The sequence below is a fragment of the Mustelus asterias genome, chromosome 17, assembly GCF_964213995.1.
Source record: "Mustelus asterias chromosome 17, sMusAst1.hap1.1, whole genome shotgun sequence".
NCBI classification, from domain to species: Eukaryota; Metazoa; Chordata; class Chondrichthyes; order Carcharhiniformes; family Triakidae; genus Mustelus; species Mustelus asterias.
Genome location: NC_135817.1, coordinates 76,255,108 through 76,281,489, shown reverse-complemented (window position 1 = coordinate 76,281,489; position 26,382 = coordinate 76,255,108). Strand labels below are relative to the sequence as shown.

General features: G+C 45.7%; 1 protein-coding gene across 1 annotated transcript in view; it reads right to left on the bottom strand.

Annotated features, from left to right (window-relative positions):
• The window catches only part of LOC144506202 (protein FAM3B-like), a 44,819-nt gene extending 22,092 nt beyond the window's left edge, over nt 1–22,727 (bottom strand). Inside the window, exons 1-4 of the mRNA XM_078232063.1 lie at nt 22,562–22,727; nt 14,128–14,274; nt 3,630–3,753; nt 25–83 (exon numbers count right to left, since the gene is read on the bottom strand). Of these exons, the coding sequence (XP_078088189.1) occupies nt 25–83; nt 3,630–3,753; nt 14,128–14,274; nt 22,562–22,592 (361 nt within the window). The 5' untranslated portion in view covers nt 22,593–22,727. The remainder of the gene's footprint in view (nt 1–24; nt 84–3,629; nt 3,754–14,127; nt 14,275–22,561) is intronic.
• Between the last annotated feature and the right edge of the window lie 3,655 nt (nt 22,728–26,382).

Below are 26,382 nucleotides of genomic sequence, written 5' to 3'. Positions count from 1 at the left end.
CAATAGTTATAAATGAAAACTCACCTTCCACAATGGCAATATTCATGCCCCTTGCAACGTTGTCCTTCACACTACCCAGAAGTCTGTTAAAAAATATATTTTTTTAAAATTGATTGTATTAACTGAAGTTGTCGCTTTAACTTATAAGTCTTTTGCCAAAATTACTCAAGGGTTAAACTTTTACAGATGCATGGAAAGCATTCTTTCTGATTGTATCACAGCTTGGTATGGCTCCTGCTCTGTCCAAGACTGCAAGAAACTACAAAGGGTTGTGAACGAAGCCCAGTCCATCACTCAAACCAGCCTCCCATCCATTGACTCGGTCTACACTTCCCGCTGCCTCGGAAGAGCAGCCAGCATAATCAAGGACCCTATGCATCCCGGACATTCTCTCTTCCACCTTCTTCCGTCAGGAAAAAAGATACAAAAGTCTGAGGTCACGTACCAACCGACTCAAGAACAGCTTCTTCCCTGCTACCATCAGACCTTTGAATGGACCTACCTCATATTAAGTTGATCTTTCGTTGCACCCTAGCTATGACTGTAACATTACGTCCTGTACCCTCTCCTTTCTTTCTCTATGTACGGTCTGCTTTGTCTGTATAGCGCGCAAGAAACAATACTTTTCACTGTGTACTAACACATTAGACAATAATAAATCAAATCATTTACTCTGCCCCAGAAATGTGCCTTAGCTCTCAAACACTGAAGGATGTAACCGACTGCACAGTGATGAACATTTCTAGTTCAAACACAAGCTATTCATATAGGAGAAGACCATTCAGCCCTTCAAGCTTGGCACTGTCACACACTGGTCTTCAGAACCAGTTATAAATTTGTTTCTCTGTGTATTCCTGAGAGAAGAATGTCTTCCATCCAAAGTCCATTTCGCATTCAACTCAGGGAATCAGTAAGTTGGACATTTGCACCAGAATACCCAGCAGGGAAGAAGCTGTTCTTGAGTCAGTTGATACGGGACTTCAGACTTCTGTATCTTTTTCCCAATGGAAGAAGGTTGAAAAGAGTATGTCCCGGGTGCGTGGGGTCCTTGAATATGCTGGCTGCTTTTCTGAGGCAGCAGGAAGTGTAGACAGAGTCAATGGATGGGAGGCTGGTTTGCGTGATGGATTGGGCTACATTCACAACACTTTGTAGTTTCTTGAAATGAAACTATATTTTGCTGTTGCTATCAACACACCTGCATGGGAAATCATGGCCTTACAAATTTGATCGAGTTTTTTGAAGGGTGACCAAGGATATGCATGTGGGCAATGAGGTAGACGTTGTCTACCTGGATTTTAGCAAGGCCTTCGACAAGGTATCTCATGGCAGACTTGTCAGTAAGATTAGATCACATGGGATCAGGGAGAACTAGCCAATTGGATACAAAATTGGCTTGGTGGTAGGAGACAGAGGGTGGTGGTAGAGGGTTGTTTTTCAGACTGAAGGCCAGTGACCAGCAGTGTGCCTCAGGGATCGGTGCTGGGTCCATTGTTGTTTGTCATTTATATGAACGCTTTGGATGAGAATATAGGAAGTTAGTAAGTTTGCGGATGACACCAAAATTGGTGGTGTAGTGGACAGTGAAGAAGGTTATCTAAGACCACAATGGGATCTTGATCAACTAGGCCAGTGGGCTGGGGTTTGGCACACTTGCCTTCATTGGTCGAGCATTGAGTACAGGAGTTGGGACGTTATGTTACAACTGTACAAGACATTGGTATGGCCTCATTCAGAGTAATGCGTACAATTTTGGTCATCCTGCTATCGGAAGGATGTTATTAAACTGGAAAGGGTGCAAAAAAGGATGTCACTGGGACTGGAAGGTTTGAATTATAAGGAGAGGCTGGATGGGCTGGAACTTTTTCCCTAGATCATAGGAGGATGAGGGGTGACCTTATAGAAGTTTATAAAACCAGAAGGAGCATAGATAAGGTGAATAGTCAAGGTCTTATCCCCAGGGTAGGGGAGTCCAAAACTAACTAGAGGGCATAGGTTTAAGGTGAGAGGGAAAAAATTTAAAAGGGACCTGGGGGGCAACTTTTTCACACAGCGGGTGGTGTGTGTTTGGAATGAGATGCCAGAGGAGGTGATAGAGGCGGGTACAATTACAACATTTAAAATACATTTGGACAGGTATATGGATGGGAAAGGTTTAGAGGGATATGGGCCAAATGCAGGCAAATGGGACTAGTTCAGTTTAGGAAACCTGGTCGGCATGGACAGGTTGGGCCGAAGGGTCTGTTTCCGTGCTGTTTATCTCTATGACTCTATGGCCGGAATTTTACCGTACCGTGGGAATCCGAGTGAGCGAGGGGCGGACCATGGAAAGGTCCATTGACCTAGGGCAGGATTTTACGGTTTCGGGATGAGTGAAGCTGTAAAATCCCACCCAATGACTCTATGACCTCTAGATTTAGCCTTTGCTTCTTTGTCTCACGACTGCCCTTGCTCCATCACCTCTTTCCCCATTTAATCTCTCCTGACTTCCACCCGACCGCAAAACTTGCTCTTTGTTCTATTTGAAGAAGGGAAAGGGTTAATGTTTTTTTTGTACTCAATGTATTTTGTGCCTAAAAGGTTGAACCTTGTACCTGGAATGTATCATAAACATAACCCTTCCTTATGGCTAGTCTCCCCTTTGTTTATATTGCTCCTGGTAGTAGTATAAGCCATTTGTTCATGTCTTTCATCTTTAACTTTTAGTCGCACAAGCCATTTGTTCTTGGTTCCCTTGCTTGTTTATATCATTCTGATAAAACAGTTAAATGTAGATGTAGGGTTGTAAGTCTTTCTTTCCCGTAGGCTTGTCTATGATTTAAACAAAGGAAGCAGCTACCAAATGGTAGAGTGCGAGAATGGCCGTTTGAAGGAGGACTCCCACTGGGACAGCTGCACTCGTACTCAGTCACTTCAAAGGAAAAGCTGCGGGAAGAGCAGGGGACCAGAGGTGGCACCTTGGCTACAACGACCAGGAGAATTGTGCTTTATGACCCAAGGATACCAGATAGTCTCTAACCATGATCCAGAGACTATCAGAAGCTGTTAAAGGAACTATAATTTATGATCAAGGACTGTTAACTGGACTTTGCTTCATGACTTGTATTGGGAACCCTGATGTATAAAGGTCCACGCTTCTTGTGTTCAGAGAGAACTTTGGCTTCCGCTTCCAAGGGGTCAAGTTCTCCCATAAGCTTGTGAGAATAAAGCCTGACTCTATTTTGACTCATACCAGCCTCAAGAGGTATATTTACCGACTTCATATTTCTCCAGCCCCCTTTCCCTGGCTCTATAACCTCTTACATCTCCAACTTTCTCAAGTTCTGATGAATGGAAATCAACTTGAAACATTAACCCGTTTTCTCTCCCCACTGACACCATCTCACCTGCAGAGTATTTCCAGCATTTTCTACATTTATCTAATGTATATAATCCGGCGAAGAAGTAAATTGAATATTTAATTCCCACACAGGCAGTGCTCAATCTGGTAGGCACGTAATTGTTGTGTCGACATTTTTTGTAAAATAATTGCCCCCTGTAGCGTCACGTTAACCAATCAACAATTGGGGGGTTAATAATTTTGATCACGAGAGTAGATCCAAAGTAAAATAGTAATCGGTGTTACTCACATTTCATCTCTGAAACAAACTTCAGGCGGTTTCGTTGACTTAGACCCACTCATAATGAGAAAGGCAAAGGTTCCCTCAGGGCACGATTTCTGGTGATGACATTTATGATCCTTTTGGGAAGTTGCTAAAAGAAATAGAACATTCATTTCAGTTTAGAAAAGCACACACCCCCCCCCCCCCCCCCCCCCACCGCAAAAAAAAAGGTTCATTGCAGGAGGTTCCTCATTCTTAATGGGAACACAATTCCACAATTAGGGAGTCTAATTTTTATATCGCATCTTTCACAAGCTCAGGGCTGTCAACACTGTACAGCCAATGAAGCAATTCTGATTGCGATTAATCCAGGAACTCAACTAATGTTCTGGGGACCCAGGTTTGAATCCCACCACGGCAGATGGTGAAATTTGAATTCAATAAAAATCTGGGATTAGAAGTTGAATGATGACCATGAAACCATTGTCGATTGTCATAAAAACCCATCGGGTTCACTAATGCCCTTTGGGGAAGGAAATCTGCCGTCCTTTCCTGCTCTGGCCTACACCCGACTCCAGACCCACAGCAATATGGTTGACTTAATTCCCATCTAAAATGGCCCAGCAAGTCACTCAGTTCAAGGGCAATTAGCGATGGGCAATAAACTGGTCCGACCAGCAGTGCCCACATCCCATGAATGAATAAAGAAAGAGAAAGTGCTGTCACTGTTGTAAAATAGGAAATGTGGTAGGCTATTTGCACAGAGCATGATCCTGTGAATGACAATGTGATAATGCCCGGATTATCTGTTTGAGTGATGATGGATGAGGGGTAAATACTGGGTACAGCGGAGAACACCCCCCCTCACCCCCCACTCCCACCGTTCTTCATCGGATGGCATGGTGGCCTGCTGATTAGCACTGCTGCCTCACAGCGCCAGGTCCCAGGTTCAATTCCGGCCTCGGGTCACTGTCTGTGTGGAGTTTGCACTTTCTCCCCATGTCTGTGTGGGTTTCCTCCGGGTGCTCCAGTTTCCTCCCACACTCCAAAGATATGCGGGTTAGGTTGATTGGCCGTGCTAAATTGACTTAGTGTCAGGGGGATCAGCAGGCTAAATGTGTGGGGTTGCAGGAGTAGGGCTTGGGTGGGATTATGGTCAGTACAGGTTCGATGGGCCGAATGGACTACTTCTGTACTGCAGGGATTCTATAAAATAGTGCCAGGGGATAATTTTTGCTCACCTGAGAGGTTTAATGTCTCAGACTGAAAGGTGACATCTCTGACATTGCAGCACTGCATGGCACATCAACTCAGATGAAGTATTTGTCACTGGAGTAATCATAGAATCCTACAATGCAGAAGGAGGCCATTTGGCCCATCGAGTCTGCACCAACCACAATCCCATCCAGACTCCATCCCCACATATTTACCCTAGCTAGTCCCCCTGACACTAAGGGGCAACTTAGCATGGCCAATCCACCTAATCCGCACATCTTTGGACTGTGGGTGGAAAACGGAGCACCCGGAGGAAACCCACGCAGACACGGGGAGAATGTGCAGACTCCACACAGACAGTGACCCAAGCCGGGTCGCTGGCGCTGTGAGGCAGCAGTGCTAACCACTGTGCCACCGTGTCACCCCATGGAAGGATGACAATGATTGTGGATGAAGAGAAACAGCTGGGGGATTCAGATAGATAATTCTCTAAAAGTACAGGCGAAAGCTGACAAAAGCACTAAAAGATAGATGCTGCAATTAGGAGCTTACGTACAGACATAACGATACATTGGCAGATTTTTCTGATATTTTGGTAAAGTGTCAAGCAGGGAGGGAAAATGGCTGCTGTTCCAGCAGTGACGGTTTGTCCCGTCGTATCTTTAGTCACTTAGATGGGAAAATACATTTTTCTCAGGTTTCTTGCCGCCTCGGCTGAAGACCGAATCTGATTTTCCCCGGCCTTCCTTCAGGCTTCAACTGCTCCATTTAAAACGCCTTCCCAGATCCTGTTCCAAGTCCAAAGCAGAGGATGGTTGCAAGGAAGCTCGTGCCAAAGTTTTCAGACCGAGACCTGACCAGAATGCTGGTCGCAGTGGAGGTGAGATTTTGGATCCTTTACCCTCGGGCGGGGAGGAGACCCTGCAGCAAGGTGACCAACCCAACATGAGCACTGGAGGTCAGGAGGGCAGTACAGGAAGGTAACTTAATGCCCATCCTAGCAGAGGACATTTGAGAGTCAACCACATTGCTGTGGCTCTGGAGTCACATGTAGGCCAGACCAGGTAAGGACGGCAGATTTCCTTCCCGAAAGGACATTAGTGAACCAGATGGGTTTTAGTGACAATCGACATTAGACTTATTAATTCCAGATTTTAATTGAATTCAAATTTCACCATTTGTCTCAGTGGGATTTGAACCCTGGTCCCTAATCTTGCCCTGGGTCTCTGATTACTTGTCCAGCGACAATACCTCTGCGTCACTCTCTCCCCTATGAATGTCTACCTCCACACAGCCAGGGTATCTCACTGTTCGCAATCAGAATGCATGCACGCATGTGCGCACACACGCACACACAGTCACGCACACACATACATATACGTTCGCATGCATGTGCTCACACATACGCGCGCACACACACACACACACAGTGAAACTCATGTGAGTTCTATGTGTTAGATTCTTACACCGCCTCCATACATTCATGCTATCATCACTTCTCTTGCAAGCACAGCCAGCCAGAGCTACCTTCTGGCTGGGCGGAAGAGAGCAGTCTGGACAGCAAAATCCGAGGAATTCTCAGACATGTACCTGGCTTTCGGCCTCACCCTCCACCAGCGCGGACACACACAGCTCAGTGGGACTTAGTGGTAGAGATGCAGTGGTAGGTAAATAATACCTCTGAGACTCGCCGTGAGTCAAAGTACAGTGGTTCATTTTCACAAGCTTGTGGGAGAAGTCCGATTCCTAAAGCGGTTCTCTAGACTTTTCCCCGAATACAAGCTGAGAGCAGATATTTATACATATATTTTCGCCCCTGGTCACATCCGCATTTTCTCACGATTATTGCTGCCTCGGCGGTTCCGTCCTTCGCGTAGTCCGTGTAATCGTAGCCACCTCAAGGCTGCGACTGTCTAGTTCTGTCGCCTCTATGTGGCGGACATCTGTGGTTTGTTTATCCATGATGTGGAGATGCCGGCGTTGGACTGGGGTAAACACAGTAAGAAGTTTAACAACACCAGGTTGAAGTCCAACAGGTTTATTTGGTAGCAAAAGCCACACAAGCTTTCGGAGCTCCAAGCCCCTTCTTCAGGTGAGTGGGAGTTCTGTTCACAAACAGGGCATATAAAGACACAGACTCAATTTACATGAATAATGGTTGGAATGCGAATACTTACAGCTAATCAAGTCTTTAAGATACAAACAACGTGAGTGGAGAGAGCATCAATGGAGAGAGAGTGGAGTGAGCAGAAACTGATAGCCAAGTTCCGCACACACGAGGATGGCCTCAACCGGGATATTGGGTTCATGTCACACTATTTGTAACCCCCACAGCTTGCCTGGACCTGCAGAGTTTCACTGGCTGTCTTGTCTGGAGACAATACACATCTTTTTAGCCTGTCTTGATGCTCTCTCCACTCACGTTGTTTGTATCTTAAAGACTTGATGAGCTGTAAGTATTCGCATTCCAACCATTATTCATGTAAATTGAGTCTGTGTCTTTATATGCCCTGTTTGTGAACAGAATTCCCACTCACCTGAAGAAGGGGCTTGGAGCTCCGAAAGCTTGTGTGGCTTTTGCTACCAAATAAACCTGTTGGACTTTAACCTGGTGTTGTTAAACTTCTTACTGTGTTTGTTTATCCAGCATACAAGATTATAAGTTTGCACAAACAAGTTAACTGAAGTACAGAGGCCTATCTAACAATTTATATTGGGAAGGATAAGTAGTATATAATAAATATATATGAATCTATTATTATACGATCACAGAAGGCATGCATGTAAGCTCCACCGTGTTAAACAGAAGTACATAATATAAAAGAACACAAAATGGATACTAGCTGGGTTAGCCACATTCCTGAACACAATTAGCTGGGAAAATCATGAGCTTGTGTATAATAGTAGGGACAGCTGCTTATCTTATCTGTTTTTGGATACACGAAAACAAGTTCTACAATGCTTTTTACAAATCTCTAAGTATTACAAAGTTCATTAACCCATTCCCGTCTTCAGATGCTTTGGGGTAACAAACGAGTGAGCACCTCAATTTTTCTGATCCACAGCAGACGGGGGGAGGGATGTCCCAGGGATTTGGCACTCAGAGGACAGCTGGATGTCAGGACTCTGATGAGTCCCAGTCGGGTGAAATGTTTCCGGCCTTGGTCGTCCCTCAGTTGCTGGAGCTCCAAAGGCAGAGTGGGGAACATCAGGAAGGAATGTCTGCATCAATCCTCGGATAGCAAGGTCGGCTGGAGTAGTCCCAACACCTTCTGTCTGAGGAGGTTGTGCTGACACTCCAAGGCAGCCAGGTCAATGCAGCAAGGGTGGTGGTCGCATTGGAGACTTTGAGGCAGGACCTCTGCCCTCCATGGTGCAGGACATGAGCTCCATGGTGGAGAGTATGAACTCCATGGTGCAGACACTTGTGGGCTTCCATGAGTGCCAGAGGATGGCAGGGCATTCGCACATCACTCCAGCTTCCCGTCCAGTGCAAGGAGAAAGCTAGGAGCCCTCGACCACCCATAAGGAGGAGGAGAGTTAATGGTAGGGCATTGGGAAGAGTTATAGAACAAAGAGATCTAGGTGTGCAGGTTCATTGCTCCTTGAAAGTGGAGTCACAGGTGGACAGAGTGGTGAAGAAGGCATTCAGCACGCTTGGTTTCATTGGTCAGAACATTGAATACAGGAGTTGGGACGTCTTGCTGAAATTGTTCATGACATTGGTAAGGCCACACTTGGAATACTGTGTACAGTTCTGGTCACCCTATTATGGAAAGGATATTATTAAACTAGAAAGAGTGCAGAAAGGATTTACTAGGATACTCCCGGGACTTGATGGTTTGAGTTATAAGGAGAGGTTGGATAGACTGGGACTTTTTTCTCTGGAGCGTAGAAGGCTTAGGGGGTGATCTTATAGAGGTCTATAAAATAATGAGGGGCATAGAACAGCCAGATAGTCAATATCTTTTCCCAAAGGTAGGGGAGTCTAAAACTAGAGGGCATAGGTTTAAGGTGATAGGGGACAGATACAAAAGGGTCCAGAGGGGCAATTGTTTCACACAGAGGGTGGTGAGTGTCTGGAACAAACTGCCAGAGGTAGTAGTAGAGGCGGGTACAATTTTGTCTTTTAAAAAGCATTTAGTTAGTTACATGGGTACGATGGGTATGGAGGGATATGGGCCAAACGCGGGCAATTGAGACTAGCTTAGGGGTTAAAAAAAGGGGCGGCATGGACAAGTTGGGCCAAAGGGCCTGTTTCCATGCTGTAAACCTCTATGACTCTATAACCTCTATGAGAGGTTGGTCCATTGGCTGGGACCTTCCATCCAGGAGGCTCTGGGAGTGCCCGGATCATTCAATTTCCTCCCTTCTTTGACCAATCCAAGACCAGCCTCCCACACCAAAGAGGGTGGCGCATGCCACACCTCAGCACCCCAAAAGCATGTTAAGGCCTCTAGACCACTGTGCCCCAAAGGGCACCCACCAAAGTCACCAAGAGGTGGGTTTAGGAATGTGAAGAGAGTTTAGTTGCACCAAGTAGGCACTGGTGTTGTTAAACAATGGTAGATAGCGAGCATTTGCCCATAGGGTACCATGTGCAATTTTGGGTACTTGATGGTAGAAAGGATATCAAAGCCATAGAGAATGTTGGATATAGGATCATCAAGGTAATACCAGGGATGGGAAATTATAGAGTATAGCTATGAGCAGAGACTTGAGATACTGGCCGGAATTCTCCCACCTCGCCCGTGGCTGGGGTTCTCCGGTCCCGCTGCAGTGAATGAAGTTTTGGCTGAGTGCCAAATTCTCCATTCTTGCTGGCCAGCAGTGGCGGGATGAACGAGATCGGAGAATCCTGGCCACTGGAACTGTTGCCATTTGAAGGGGAAAAAGCTAAGAGCAGATTTAGTGCAGATATTTTGTATGATTAAGTAGAGTGAAGAGGAATGAGGGAACTTTGCGATTATCACTAATCGGAGGTGAAGAGACATTTCTTCACCCAAAGAGTGGTGAGCCTGTTGAATTCATTACCACAGGAAGTAGTTGATGCCAAAACATTGAATGTATTCAAGAGGCGGCTAGATATAGCACTTGGGGCGAATGGGATCAAAGGTTATGGGGAGAAAGCAGGATTAGGCTATTGAGTTGGATGATCAGCCATGATCGTAATGAATGGTGGAGCAGGTACGAAGGGCCAAATGGCCTCCTCCTGCTCCTATCTTCTATGTTTCTAGGATGAGGAGAGGGTATCAACTAAATCTCCTCCTGCAGAGATAACCGGAACGTGTAATTCCTTGTTGCAGGAAGTGGCTGAGGTGAACATTATTCTTTTTAAGGAAAAGGATGATTAGATATGCATTTAGAACATCGAACATAGAACATTACAGCACAGTACAGGCCCTTCAGCCCTCAATGTTGCGCCGACCTATGAAACCAATCTAAAGCCCATCTAACCTACATGTAACCCCCTGCTGACAACTATATGCTCTGACCAGCTGAGTTAAGTAAAGCTGTACCTGGGATGTGCTTGATGTTATAAGGGGCTACTTTGTAAACGTTCAATTAACAGGATCCTGAGTTCTTAGCGGTTGGTGTTGAGCTAAATTTCCTATTTACCAATAAATGTCAGTACAGGCGTGAATGAAAAGGATTAGTGTATGCAGTTGCAATCTAGAGTAATAACCTATTAATAATAGCGCGGTGCCCCCTAAAATGGTAAGTAGGTAAACCTTATAATAAAAGGTTCAGGACAACCATGCAAAAGGAATAACAAAAATAAATGTATTTTCTTGCATTGTTGCGTCTCATAAAACGGGTAAAGAGTCCCAAACTAAAGATTTTTCAATTGAACAGTTTCAACCCTGAGAAATGTTCAAAATATTACCAAGCGCTTGGATTTATAAATGTTGGGGCCCATACGTTGGTGCACATATGAAGAAAACATGCCCTCAACAACACACTGCTGATACTGTCCGTGTCTGATAGTATAGTCTCCAGTTACTCACGCAACCACGACACACACAGTCCAGAAGGGTCTGCGAGCGGGAAGATGATGCAGCAGGGAAAAAAAATGCAGCAAGCTGTCCGTGTAGTGATAGAGTATAGCTCATTCCTCTTCACTCTACTTAATCATACAAAATATCTGCACTAAATCTGCTCTTAGCTTTTTCCCCTTCAAATGGCAACAGTTCCAGTGGCCAGGATTCTCCGATCTCGTTCATCCCGCCACTGCTGGCCAGCAAGAATGGAGAATTTGGCACTCAGCCAAAACTTCATTCACTGCAGCGGGACCGGAGAACCCCAGCCACGGGCGAGGTGGGAGAATTCCGGCCAGTATCTCAAGTCTCTGCTCATAGCTATACTCTATAATTACAGGTCCAGTGCGCTGAAGTCTGTCCTCCTCGGCAGTGCTACTTAGCAAGTTAGCTTCAGCTAATCCTCGTTCTCTCTGTCTTCTCAGTGAAAACTACGCTTGGTGTTTATAGCTGACTGTCCCTCACTGGCAGTTTCTAGCAGAAACGTCCACGCTTGAGAGGACAAGACGATGTGCTTTACACTTTTTCTCAACAGTAATGAAAATAACAAACGGGACTAAACCTTGCTGCCTTTCACTTCAAACTGGAAAAAACGAGTTACTAAACTGCGGCAAACACAAGCTTTAACTGCACAGTAATATTTGTGCCCATACTGTGAAGTATGTTAGTCTACAAATATTATTTGCCTTGACGTTAAAACTGGGTTTTTACCGCATGGAAACAGCTCCTCTTCCCCACGTGTGTCTCCCCACTGCAGCTTCCTCTTCCCCAAGTGTGTCTCCCCACTGCAGCTTCCTCTTCCCCACGTGTGTCTCCCCACTGCAGCTTCCTCTGCCTCCTGCCGTTTTTCTTTTTCCCTCCCCCTAAGTAATCTGATTGGCTTAAAGTGCAGCTCTCTAGAAAACGGATTGGCTTAGCTTACATCACTCAAACAAACAGTATCTGTTCATGGTATTGGGCCCAGTAAACAGGATATTGAAACTCACAAGAAAACAAAGAACAATGGGAAATGTCTTTTTCATTAAATTCACCCATATTTCAAGAAAACACACCCTTTTCATTTTTCTTTCATTTATCCTTTTTTTCAGGCCCCGACATACACTATTCCAATATCATCCATATGTTTATCCAATGATCATTTAAATGCCCTTAATGTTGGCGAGTCCACTACTGTTGCAGGCAGGGCATTCCACGTCCTTACTATTCTCTGAGTAAAGAACCTACCTCTGACATCTGTCCTATATCTATCACCCCTCAATTTAAAGCTATGTCCCCTCGTGCTAGCCAACACCATCCGAGGAAAAAGGCTCTCACTGTCCACCCTATCTAATCCCCTGATCATCTTATGTGCCTCTATTAAGTCATCTCTCAACCTTCTTCTCTCTAACGAAAACAGCCTCAAGTCCCTCAGCCTTTCCTCATAAGACCTTCCCACCATACCAGGCAACATCCTGGTAAATCTCCTCTGCACCCTTTCCAATGCTTCCACATCCTTCCTATAATGCGCGACCAGAACTGTACGCAATACTCCAAGTGCGGCTGCACCACAGTTTTGTACAGCTGCAACATGACCTCATGGCTCCGAAACTCAATCCCTCTACCAATAAAAGCTAACACTCCGTACGCCTTCTTAACAACCCTATCAACCTGGGTGCCAACTTTCAGGGATCTATGCACATGGACACCCAGATCCCTCTGCTCATCCACAAAATCAAGTTTCTTACCATTAGCCCAGTACTCTGTATTCCTGTTACTCCTTCCAAAGTGAATCACCTCACACTTTTCTGCATTAAACTCCATTTGCCATCTCTCAGCCCAGCTCTGCAGCTTATCTATGTCCCTCTGTAACCTGCAACATCCTTCCGCACTGTCCACAACTCCACTGACTTTAGTGTCATCCGCAAATTTACCAACCCATCCTTCTACACCCTCATCCAGGTCATTTATAAAAATGACAAACAGCAGTGGCCCCAAAACAGATCCTTGTGGTACACCACGAGTAACTGAGCTCCAGGATGAACATTTCCCATCAACCACCACCCTCTGTCTTCTTACAGCTAGCCAATTTCTGATCCAAACCGCTAAATCACCCTCAATCCCATGCGTCCGTATCTTCTGCAATAGCTTACCGTGGGGAACCTTATCAAACACTTTACTGAAATCCATATAGACCACATCAACTGCTTTACCCTTATCCACCTCTTTGGTTACCTTCTCAAAGAACTCAATAAGATTTGTGAGGCATGACCTACCCTTCACAAAACCGTGCTGACTATCCCTAATCAAATTATTCCTTTCTAGATGATTATAAATCCTATCTCTTATAATCCTTTCCAAAACTTTGCCCACGACAGAAGTAAGGCTCACTGGTCTATAATTACCAGGGTTGTCTCTACTCCCCTTCTTGAACAAGGGGACAACATTTGCTTTCCTCCAGTCTTCTGGCACTATTCCTGTAGACAATGATGACATAAAGATCAAAGCCAAAGGCTCTGCAATCTCCTCCCTCGCCCCCCAGAGAATCCTAGGATAAATCCCATCCGGCCCAGGGGATTTATCTATTTTCACACTTTCCAGAATTGCTAACACCTCCTCCTTATGAACCTCAATTTCATCTAGTCTAATAGCCTGTATCTCAGTATTCTCCTCGACAACGCTGTCTTTTTCCTGAGTGAATACTGACGAAAAATATTCATTTAGCGCCTCTCCTATCTCTTCGGACTCCACGCACAACTTCCCACTACTGTCCTTGACTGGCCCTAATCTTACCCCAGTCATTCTTTTATTCCTGACATATCTATAGAAAGCTTCAGGGTTTTCCTTGATCCTACCTGCCAAAGACTTCTCATGTCCCCTCCTGGCTCTTCTTAGCTCTCTCTTTAGGTCCTTCCTGGCTAACTTGTAACTCTCAAGCGCCCTAACTAATTTAGAGCAGATGAAGATAGCAAGGGCAGGGAATCCTCACGGAAGTGATGGGCTTGTATGGAATTCTTCTCTGTTAATTAATCTCTATGGTTCAAATCCATTGCCGGAATTCTACCGTCCCACCTGCCACAGAATCAGAACGGGCGAGGGGCGGACAATGGAAATGTCCGTTGATCTCAGGCGGGATTTTCCAGTCTCGCTTGAGCGAAGCTGTAAAATTCTGTCCCGTAAGTCTGTACCCCAATGGTACTACATATCTAATCATTGGGCATGGTGTTCTAATCTAGATGGAGAGCAACAAACTTGGCATGTGTAATACTGCCAGCGAGACAACATTTTCTTCTTACCTTCTTTCTGAGTAACTTTCTGCATCAGCCCCTGAATTTTGCTGAGGGTTTGCTGTAGAGTACCATCCATCATGCAATCAGCCAGTGAAATGCCGAAATACCACGCTGTCACACAGCATATCATAACTATTACAAACTTGGTACGGCCTGTTAACAGAGAAAAGAGAACATTTTACAGTACTCAGCTAGTGTAAAGACAAAAGAAGGACCTGTGGAAACACGGTTTCTTTTGTTCAGAGGTTTACTCCATTATCTTTCATTATAAAAGATGATGCAGTAAGTAATTTCACAACACAGGTTAAAGTCCAACTGGTTTATTTGGTAGCACGAGTTTTCAGAGCACTGCCCCTTCATCAGGGGAGTGCCTTTAAAAGATGATAAAACAGCAATTTATCAGCAAATTTGATTTGATTTGATTTATGATTGTCACATGTATTAATATACAGTGAAAAGTATCGTTTCTTGCGCGCTATACAAAGCATACTTTACATAGAGAAGGAAAGGAGACAGTGCAGAATGTAGTGTTACAGTCATAGTTAGGGTGTAGAGAAAGATCAACTTAATGTGAGGTGGGTCCATTCAAAAATCTCATGGCAGCAGGGAAGAAGCTGTTCTTGAGTCGGTTGGTATGTGACCTCAGACTTTTGTATCATTTTCCCGAAGGAAGAAGGTGGAAGAGGGAATGTCCGGGGTGCGTGGGGTCCTTAATTATGCTGGCTGCTTTGCCGAGGCAGCGGGAAGTGTAGACAGTTAATGGATGGGAGGCTGGTTTGCGAGATGGATTGGGCTACATTCATGACCTTTTGGAGTTTCTTGCTGTCTTGGGCAGTGCAGGAGCCATACCAAGCTGTGATACAACCAGAAAGAATGCTTTCTATGGTGCATCTGTAAACGTTGGTGAGAGTCGTAGCTGAAATGCCAAACCTGAAATTTAATTCAGTGCCGGCTGCCAGAGTTGTATTTATTAATTTTCACAATTTTGCTTCAAACGTTTCTATCAAATGTCTCTTAAATTAAAAGTTTCCCTTTGTTTCTTTGTTCCATTCCTCCCACGTTTGAGCAGTTGTGTCAATGTATCGGTAATTGCAGACTTTAGCAATTACATTATTGAGCCGATTGCATTGTTAAAGATAGGTGATGGTCACCTGTATGATCCCCAAGTTTACCATTCTTTTTCAGAACTCCATTCACCTCTGATTTATCTCCGTGCTTTTATCGAACACAAGTTTTATTGGCAACGCCTATCCATTAGTTGCCAGGAACTTGTATCACCCATTGTGCTGTTGGCCACGCATCTTTCATTGCATTCCTCTACTCTTTATTACCAACATTCTGGACATATGAGCTGGAACAGATAGACTTAAAGACCGGAATTTTACTGCCCCGGCTGCCAAGGGAATCGGAGTGGGCGAGGGGCAGAACATGGAAAGGTCCGTTGACCTCGGGCGGGATTTTACGGTTTCAGAATGAATGAGGCCATAAACTCTTGCCCATAATATCTCTTTTCTCTCCTTTATTTACAACCAAAAACATGGCTCTCCTAATCTCTGCCATGCCTATGTCATGTCAGCTTCCACTGTGTCCATTTAGTACATTCATTTCAGCTGTTCCTCTCTCAAGTCATGTTCTTCAATATCTTCTTATATCTTTCTTTCCACTCTTCCTATTGGGGAAAATGCCAGAATGCATTATTAAAGATGTGCTCACAGGACACTTAGAAAATAGTAACGGGATTCGACAAAGTCAACGTGCATCTATGAAAGGGAAACCGTGTTTGAAAAACCTACTGGCATTTTTGAGGCCGTAACATTTTATTTATTTATTAGTGTCACAAGTAGGCTTACGTTAACACTGCAATGAAGTTACTGTGAAGATCTGCTAGTCGCCACACTCCGGCGCCTGTTCGGGTGCACTGAGGGAGAATTTAGCATGACCATTGCACCTAACCAGCATGTCTTTCGGACTGTGGGAGGAAACCGGAGCATCCGGAGGAAATCCACCCAGACACGGGGAGAACGTGCAGACTCCGCAAAGACCGTGACCCAAGCCGGGAATCGAACCCGGGTCCCTGATGCTGCGAGGCAGCAGTGCTAACCACTATGCCACTGTATAATAGATAAGGGAGACCAGCGGATGTGGTGCATTGGGATTTTCAGAAAGTCCTTAATAAAGTCCCACATAAGAGATTAGTGTGCAAAATTAGAGCATGTCGGATTGGGGGTAATATATTGGATTGAGAATTGGTTTAGATAGGAAACAGGCAGGAGGAATAAATGGGTCTTTTCTTGAAGTGGCAGGTGGTGATTAGTATGGTCCCGCTGGGATCAGTGCTTGCACCTCAGAATTCCAAAGGTTCTCAGGTTCATGGAGGCTAAGTCACTGAATATATTTAAATAGGAAACATATCGACTTCTAGACACTAAAGGCATCAAGGGGAATGGAGAGAGAGTGGGAGATAGAGGCTCTGAGTTAGAGGATTAACCATGACCATAGTGAATGGCAGAACAGGCTTAAAAGGCCGAATGTCCTCCTCCTGCCCCTATTCTCTATGTTTAGGGTCTCACACATCCTGTCAACCAACCAAAAATCATAACCATTCTTCAGTTTGGCTGTTTCTTAGGCGGCAATGCCAGCTTATGTTTGACTGATTCGTTAATGGGATGTGGGCATTACTGACAAGGTCAGCATTTGTTTCCCATCACTAATTACCCTTGTGATTTCAGGGGGCAGTTAAGATTCAACCACAATGCTGTGGATCTAGTGTCACATGTAGGCCAGACTGGATAAAAATGGCAGATTTCCTTCCCTAGTGAATCAGATGGGTTTTTACAGCAATCACTGATAGTTTCCTGCTCACCATTACAATCCAAATTTTATGAATTGAATTTAAATCTCACCAGCTCCTGTGATGCGATTTGAGTAAGGAGTCTAACAACACCAGGTTAAAGTCCAACAGGTTTATTTGGTAGCAAACGCCACTAGCTTTCGGAGCGCTGCTCCTTCGTCAGATGGAGTGGAAATCTGACGAAGGAGCAGCGCTCCGAAAGCTAGTGACGTTTGCTACCAAATAAACCTGTTGGACTTTAACCTGGTGTTGTTAGACTCCTTACTGTGTTTACCCCAGTCCAACGCCGTCATTTTCACATCATGGGATTTGAGCCCAGAGCGTTAGCCTGGGCCTACAGATTACTAGCCCAGTGACGTTACCACTACACCACCATCTCCCCCCCGAGTTGTGGAGATGGGAGCAGGGAGATATGGAAGAGCATAGGCACATAAAGTGAGCGGTGGATGGAGTTAAGTGCAGGGGAAATGGGAGGTGATCAACTATGGATCCAAGAAGGTCAAATCCAATAATTTTGTTTATGGTAAGAGACTAGGAACTGTGGAGAAACAAGGTACAAAACCTTATCAAGAAGGCTAAAGGAATGTCGGCCCTTTCGTCTTAAGGGGGTTGGATATCAGATAGGAATGGAAGTGGTGTTTGAGTTGAATGGAGCTTTGGTCAGACCACGTCTGGTGAACTGCATCCAGTTTTGGGCAGCGTAAACCACGATGGATAATATTGACATTGGATGGAATATGCCACAGATACATGAGAATGATACTTGGAATTTAAGGATTGAATTATGAGGACCTATTCCCCAGCATTTATGGTTGAAGGCTGATTTAATTGAGGTGTAAAAAAGGATCCTATAAAATAGATGCCCCAAAATGATTTCCTCAATGGGAGAATCCAGGGCCTGAAGTACAATCTGAAACCAAGTTATTCAGGAGTGAAATTAGGAAGAACCTTTTCCACCAAGTGTTGTGGTGGTGAAGTGGTATTATCACTGGATGAGTAACCCAGAGATCAGGCATAATGCTCTGGGGAACTGGGTTCGAATTCCACTGTGGCCAATGGTAAAATTTGAACCCAATAAAAAAATATGGAATTAAAAGTCTAATAACCATGAAAGTGCGGTCGGGAATGGGTTAATGAACTTTGTCACACTTAAGCATTAAGACCCAAACTCTGTGATTTTGTTGAGAACACTGCAGAGTCCATGTTTTTGTCAGAGTTCGGTGTTTTTCATGTCTGTGCCAGATAAAAGGAACAGCTATTCCTCTGTCTCCATTTGTTATCAAGAAATGCGATTAACCCAGCTCGAAATAAGCTAAACAGTCTCCATTTTTATGTACCTTTGTTTAACACGATGGAGTTGACATGTATGCCTTCTGTCTTTGTATAACCATAGATTCATATATATATATTCATCATATGTTATTCATCTTATCCTGATATAAAGTATTATACAAACCTGTATGTAGATTAGTTAACTTGTTTGTGCAAAACCTGTGATGTTGTTTCAAGAATATAAATGACGAACAATCGTGGCCTTGGAGATCGGACAAACTACACAGAGGAAGATACTGCTAAAACAACAAGAATCTCACCATGAACAATGACAGCCATCTCAGGTTTTGCAATGTAATGAGGGCGGGGCCCGGGACATATATAAACTCTGTTCTTACTTGTGTTTGATGAGAAGGCTGGGGGTCCACTGTTAGGAACCTCACTTCTCCCACAATTGTGAAAATAAACACTGCATTTTGAACCACTAATAGTGTCAGAGGTTTTTTACCTACAACAAAAGCATTGTTGATTGTTGTAAAAACCCACCTGGCTTACTAATGCCCCTTTAGGGAAAGAAATCTGCCATTCTTACCTAGTCTACACGTGCCTTCAGGCCCACAGCAATGTGGGTTGACCCTTAACTGCCCCTCTGAAATGTCCTAGCGAACCACTCAGTTCAAGCCCAGCCAATGACACCAACATCCCATGAATGAATTTAAAAAGAAATCTCTACGAATGAATGCTGGGTCAATTGTGGGACAAGACTGTGATCTATAGTTACTGTATTAAGCATATGCATTGACGGCAGATGGGTGTAACTGAGGAACAATTGAGCTGATCAAATTACAGAACAGGATCTAGGCACTGAATGGACTATTCCTGTATGGTTCCATGAAAAATATTCTTCTTTTATCACAATCAACCACTCCATCCTTCTCTAATGCCCAGTTCAATGCCACTACATTCTCTTGGTGCCGCACTTTCCAATCTGATCGTAGCCAGGGCATCTCCAGGATTGGCTTCTCTTGGTGCCCCACAATGTTACATCCAGCATTTTCCAATAATATGTCCTTTGCCTCCATCTCCCACCCCTGCTGCTCCCCCCCCCCACACACCTCCCTCCACCCCCCACCCACCCTCCTTTCTTGTCCATGTGCTGCCCCTTTGCAGCATCATCCACAGACATGAGGTCAGCTTGTAAATGTGCGTTGATGACAGCCAGCTCTACCTCTCCACCCCCTTTCTTGACCTCCCCACAGGCTATGATGTCACCGAGGGCGCTCAGACACTGTGCTATCTTGGGCGAGAAAGATCGAAGGAACATTGAACCAAATGAGGCGACTTTTCACTTTCTTCGAACACTTGCCTTTAGCTGTTGGGAAAGTATTGGTGATAGGTGGAGGAGGCTGTTTGACTGGGTGGGGCAGTTGGAAGTGAGGGGGACATGGGATGCACCCTTCAGGAAGATGTCCAATCGCAGTAGGCACCCCTACCTCTGATGTTTGGCTGTGCAAACCATTCATAGGGACATTAAAAAATAGGAGCAGGAGTAGGCCATTTGGCCCCTCAAGCCTGTTCCGCCTTTCAATAAGACAATGACTGATATGTTTGTGGTTTGAATTTCACATTCCCACCTACCCCCGATAAGCTTTGATTCCTTTGTCCAACAAGTATCTATCTACTTCCACCTTGAAAATATTCAATGGCCCCACCTCCACTGCCTTCTGAGGCAGGGGGCGGGGTTTTCCCATCCCACCCACCATGGGAAACGCAGTGGGCGGGACACGGGTCATGCAAAAGTCCGTGGGATTTTCCAGCTTTGGGGAGAGTGAGGCTGGAAAATCCCACCCAGAGAGTTCCAGTGTTGCACAACCCTCTGAGGGAAACAAATTCTCCTCATCTCTGTCCCAAAAGAGTGAAGCCTAATTTTAAAACAGTGCCCCCTTGTTCTGGACTCACCCACAAGAGGAAACATCCTTTCCACACTCACCTTGTCAACACCATTCAGGATCTTATATACCTCAATCAATTCACCCCTCACTCTCCTGAATTCCAATGGAAACAAGCCCAGTCTGCCCAACCTTTCCTGATAAGGCAACCTGCTATTTCCAAGTATCAGTCTAATCTGAGCTCTGATGAAGGGTCATCCAGACTCGAAACACTGGCTCTATTGTTTCTCCACAGATGCTGTCAGGCCTGTTGAGACTTACCAGCATTTTCTGCTTTTGTTTCAGATTCCAGCATCCGCAGTATTTCGCTTTTATCAATCTCCTGAACCTAATCTGAATTGCTTTCAATGCATTTACACCCTTCTTTTATTTCATGATGGACAGGTAATAAGTGCTAGCCTTGCCAGAGGCAACCATGTATTTTAAGACAATGGACACTAAATAAAAGCAAAATGCACTCCAAAGATGTGCGGGTTAGGTGGATTGGCCATGTTAAATTGCCCCTGAGTGTCAGGGGGATTAGCAGTGTAGATATGTGGGGTTACAGGGATAGGACCTGGGTGGGATTGTTTGTCGGTACAAGCTCGATGGGCCAAATGGCCTCCTTCTGCACTGTAGGCATTCTATGATTGTATAAAATACTGCAGATGTTGGAAATCTGAAACAAAAATCAGAAAGTGCTGGATAAACTCAGCAGTTCTGGCAGCATCTGTGGAGAAAAAAATTAGAGTTAAAACAAGTCCACATGACCCTTCGATAGGACCAACCCTTCTGTCCAAGGGGCATACGGACTCCATTGGAACATAGGAATTAGGAGCAGAAGGAGGCAAGTTCAGCCCTTTGAGCCTGCTCCACCATTCAATCAGATCATGGCTGATCTCTCCCTGGTCTCAAATCCACCTCCCACCTGTTCCCCATGTCCCTTTTTCCCTTTTTTTAAATTAGAAATATATCTATCTCCTTCTTGAACCATTCACTGGTTCAGACTGCACCGCGCTATGGGGCAGCAAGTTCCACAAATTCACCACCTTCTGCGAGAAGTAGTTCCTCCTCATCTCAGTTTGAAATCTACCGCCTCGCAACCTATACCTGTGACCTCTTGTTCGAGATTGCGCCACGACAGGAAACATTTGGTCTACATTTACTTTATCAATCCATAAGACCATAAGACATTGGAGCAGAATTAGGCCACTCGGCCCATCAAGTCTGTTCTGCCATTCAATCATGGCTGATATTTTTCTCATCCCCATTCTCCTGCCTTTTCCCCATAACCCCTGATCCCCTTATTAATCAAGAACCTATCCATCTCTGTCTTAAAGACACTCAATGACCTGGCCTCCACAGCCTTCTGCGGCAAAGAGTTCCACAGATTCACCACTCTCTGGCTGAAGAAATTCCTCCTCATCTCTGCTTTAAAGGATCGTCCCTTTAGCCTGAGGTTGTGAAAACTTTAAAATTTTATATACCTCGATCAGATCCCCTCTCATCCTTCTAAACTCCAGCGAGTATAAACCCAAACTGTTTAATCTCTCCTCATACGTCAACCCCTTCATCCCCAGAATCAGTCTGGTGAACCTCCTCTGAACTGCCTCCAATGCCACCACACCCTTCCTCAAATAAGGAGACCAAAACTGGACACAGTACTCCAGATGTGGTCTCACCCACGCCCCATACCACTGCAACAACACTTCTCTACTTTTATACTCCAGTCCCTTTGCAAGTTATTGTGTCCCTCTCTCCACAGATGCTGCCAGACCTGCTGAACCCCGTGTTGATATTGCTTGACCCTGCCGGAGGGAGTTGTACTGCGGGCTGATCTCCCAGTGCCCTGGCATGGGCTCCCTCCAGATGCCACAACATTCTGGCGGAGTGGGGCGATAATTCGCAGTCTGGTCGCTCAACCTGCATAACAACAGACCCAACTATAATGCACCCTGCTTACACCGTGTATTCAAGGTCGTCCAACCTGAATAACACGGAAATCGGTCTCGCAGTAACAGGTTTGAAAACAACATTGCAGATTTCATAAAATCTTAATCACCATCGCAAGAGTGAGTAAAACTTCAAATCGCTTACGGTTGGAGTTGGAAAGTGCAAGGTAAAGCCTTACTCGGGAATTTCAATTTAACCAGCCGGAAGGATGGAGCACTGATCGCAGATAAACCCAGAGAAAATAATGTGGGAGACAGAGCAGCAACTTTGCGAGCAGTGGATAGAAGGAGGGACATTCAATCAGTCAGCAATAGGCAGGAGAGACTGAAATGTACAACCAGCCCGTCCTGAAATTGACACAACAGCATGACTTCCCTGTAACTCTCCCCCACCGCAAGATCGAGGGGGGAGACGGGGGGGAGGGGGGGTTCCTTACCGTTCGCTAGTAATCGGAATTGGCTTCCCATTTTAACACCTTCATCCAGTGAGCTGCGACATGTCAAAGGCACATTTCTGTATTGAGGAGAGCGGAAGAGAGCTCGACTTGACAGTCCTGTTTATCAGGTGGCTGACTGTATGTGTCACTGTGTGGTTGCTGTTTCAGCAACTCCCATCTGACACCCGACTGGCGAACAGGTGAGACGAGAGGAAGCTCCGAAAGAGAGAGAGGTCGATAAAGGCCCCTTACTGGCCCCTCTGTGGCATTGCTGACGAAGGGACAGCCTGTTTCCGAAAGCTAGTGGCTTTTGCTACCAAATAAACCTGTTGGACTTCAACCTGGTGTTGTTAGACTTCTTACTGCGTTGCTGATTAAGCAGAGGGCTGCCTTGAGAAGACTTTAAAAAGTCCCAAAAACTAATTGAATCCCTACAGTGCAGATGAGACCATTCAGCCCATCCAGTCTGCATGGATTCTTTGACAAAGGGTGGGATTTTCCAGTCGTGTTCGCCCCAAGAATGGAAAATCCCGCCTGAGGGTCAATGGACCTTTGCATGGTCCGTGTCCCGCCCGCTATGATTCCCGGGACAGGAAAATTCCGCCCAGAGTACCTTGCCCAGGCCCTCTCTCCCGCTCTATCCCTACACATTCCCCATGACTAACTATCCTAACCGACCCATCTTGGGACAATTTACCATGGCTAATCCACCTAACCTGCACATTGGCACATCCGGAGGAAGTCCACGCAGACATGGGGAGAAGGTGCAAACTCCACACAGACAGTCATCTAAGGCTGGAATCAAACCTGGGTTCCTGGCACTGTGAGGCAGCAGTGCTAACCAGTGTGCCACCGTGCTGCCCCCATGGGAATATTGCAATCCAATACAAATGGGAGAAGGGAGAACGACCCCCACCCTCCCTCCCCAAAAAGACAGAAGGGGCTCAGACAGAGTGGATAGAAGGTCAGCAGATCCATTAAGCTTCCATCAATCAAGACAGGCCAACTTCCCAGTATCTCTAAGCTGCATTTACTTGTCCAAACTGCACCAGGTCCCTGGACTCTCTGACCTAACGACATTCAGAGTGGCTGAACATTTCCAGCATTTGCGATTTTGATTTCAGATTTGCAGAAGTTTTTATTCCTTGGTTAAAATCTATCGGTCTTAATGTTGAAATATCCAACTGTCGCAGCAGTTAGGGTGGATGGAGGGAGAGAGAATTCCACCCTCTCTGTGCGGTGAAAGTGCTTCCTGAATTCCCTCTTTAATGGTTAGATGCATTGACCTGAACAGGTGCCGGAGTGTGGCGACTAGCGGAATTTCACAGCAACTTCATTGCAGTGTTAGTGTCAGCCTCACTTGTGACTAATAAATAAAATAATAGTCCAGCTCTAATTATAAGTTGTGTCCTCTCTTTCTTGCCTCCCAGACAAAATAAAAGTATGCTGGAGAAGCTCAGCAGGTCTGGCAGCAGGGCGGGAGAGAAGCAGAGTTTATGGGCTGGATGTTCCATTGCCCCCACCCCCCAGCAGCGGGCATTGTGGTGGGTGGGAATGGAAAATTGAGAGTTTGTCTTTTGCCAGCATAGACACAGGTTGGCAACTTTTCCCCTCCTGACTTGCAAGGCGGGCTGGGTTGCCCACTGTGTCATCCTGGGAATGACATTTGCATAACTTTGCATCCCAGGCATGCTCATTAAAAAGCCAGCTCGCTGGAATCTCACAGCCACTCTCAATCGAACTGACATGCCTGTGGCTACTTGGATCTACTTGTATCACGACCAGATATACAAAGAAGAAAGAACAGTACAGCACAGGAACAGGCCCTTCAGCCCTCCAAGCCTGCCCCGATCACGATGCCCTAACTAAACTAAAAAAATACCTTCTGCCCTTACTCGGTTCGTAACCCTCTGCTCCCTCCCTATTCATGTATCTATCGAGATGCCTCTTAAATGTTGATAATGTGAATGCTTCTGGCAGTGCGTTCCAGGCACCCACCACTGCCTGCATGAAAAACTTTCCCCGCACATCTCAGTTAAACTTTCCCCCTCTCACCTTGAACCTGTGCCCCCTTGTAATTGACATTTCCACCCTGGGAAAAAGCCTCTGACTATCCACCCTGTCTATGCCTCTCATATTTTTGTAGACTTCTATCAGGTCTCCCCTCAGCCTCTGTCTTTCCAGTGAAAACAATCCTAGTTTATTCAACCTCCCCTCATAGCCAATGCCCTTGAGACCAGGCAACATCCTAGTGAAGCTTTTTTGCACTCTAAAGCTTCCACGTCCTTCTGGTAGTGTGGTGATCACAACTGCACGCAATACTCCAAATGCGGCCTAACCAAGGTTTTATATAGCTGCAACATGATTTCCCAACTCTTGTACTCAATGCCCTGGCTGATGAAGGCAAGCGTGCCATATACTTTCTTAATCAGCTTGGCCACCTGTGTTGCCACTTTTAGGGAACTGTGGACCTGCACGCCCAGATCCCTCTGTAAGTTAATGTAATATAACTGATGTGTACCTGCTATAGTGCACTTCACTGGTGATATTGAGATTTGTACACAAAGTGTTTGCCTGCCTTTTACTGTACTGCTCTCAAGACTGCTCCGAGTCCCTGCCAAGGCCGCTCAGGCAAGCCCTGTGGGTTAGGAAGGGGAGAAGGGGGGGATTAGTAGTGACTGGAGACTGGGAGGGGAGGGATGGACAGAGACACATACTTGGCAACCATGTTTGACACTACCCAGGGAGGCAGAGACGCTGTTGGTGCTGTGACGGTCATGCACAGCATGGTATACAAGGGATGGTCACTCCCTCCCTTGGGGTTGGTGACTCAGTACTGGGCAGTCAGGCCAGGCATCAGCAGCCCGTAAATGGGGAGCTGGTAAGTAAGAAGGGGCATTCCGTGTTTTCTTGGGAGGGGGCTTCTTGGTAGGTCTCTGTGCTCAGGACCTCAAGATAAGGAGGAAAACTTGCACATGAAGCTCTTCCAGGATGATAGGAGGGTCTTGGACATTCATGGGGTGGGTAGGGGGGTGTGGGTGTTGAAAGCCGGTTCCATAATAGAAGCAGAGAAGCATAATTTTGACATCCCATGTAGTAGCGCTGTCGAAAATCAATCTTCAAAAGTAAAATCATTGAGAGAAGGGTGTGTGAGGGCCTGTGGGAGCAGCCAACTATCGCATTTTTGGGCTGATTGAAGGGGCACCCTAATAATGACTGCTTCAGAACACTCAGCTGAGATGTGTTGGGAAAACTCAAATGCCAATTGAAAGAGTTGGGCTGGAGTCCATTGTAGCTTGGGACCAGATGTTGGTTGGGTTCCAATGATCATTTATCCCTCTCATAGGAACACGCAAAGGTCAGAATGATCCAACTGTAAACAGGGGCCACGGCTAAAGTACAGATGCAATGTGCTCCAAAGTCCCCTACATATTGCAGCTGAGAGATTGAGGCTTCACATGGACAATGGACATGGATAACTATTACAGTCAGTACATTAGTGCAAAGCAGGGCTCTGGTCTACTCTGAAAGAGTCAGTGCTCTGGCTGAGGTAGATAGTGCCTGGCTGTACTCATCCAGATCCAACCCTCCCCCCGACCTCCGCCTTGGTGAATGCACAGTCATGCCTGAGGTATTGATGGGGGAATGGAAGCAGCTTAGCTACCAGTGAACCTCAAGTCTGTGCTACGGCTGCATGAGAAGACCTGTGGCTGGGATGTCTGGAATAATGACAGGCCAAGGGCTTCACAATGATTTTCTAGCTTGGCGATAGATGGTGCTCAGTGCAGGATAACATTCAATCATGCCATAGTTGTGAGGAG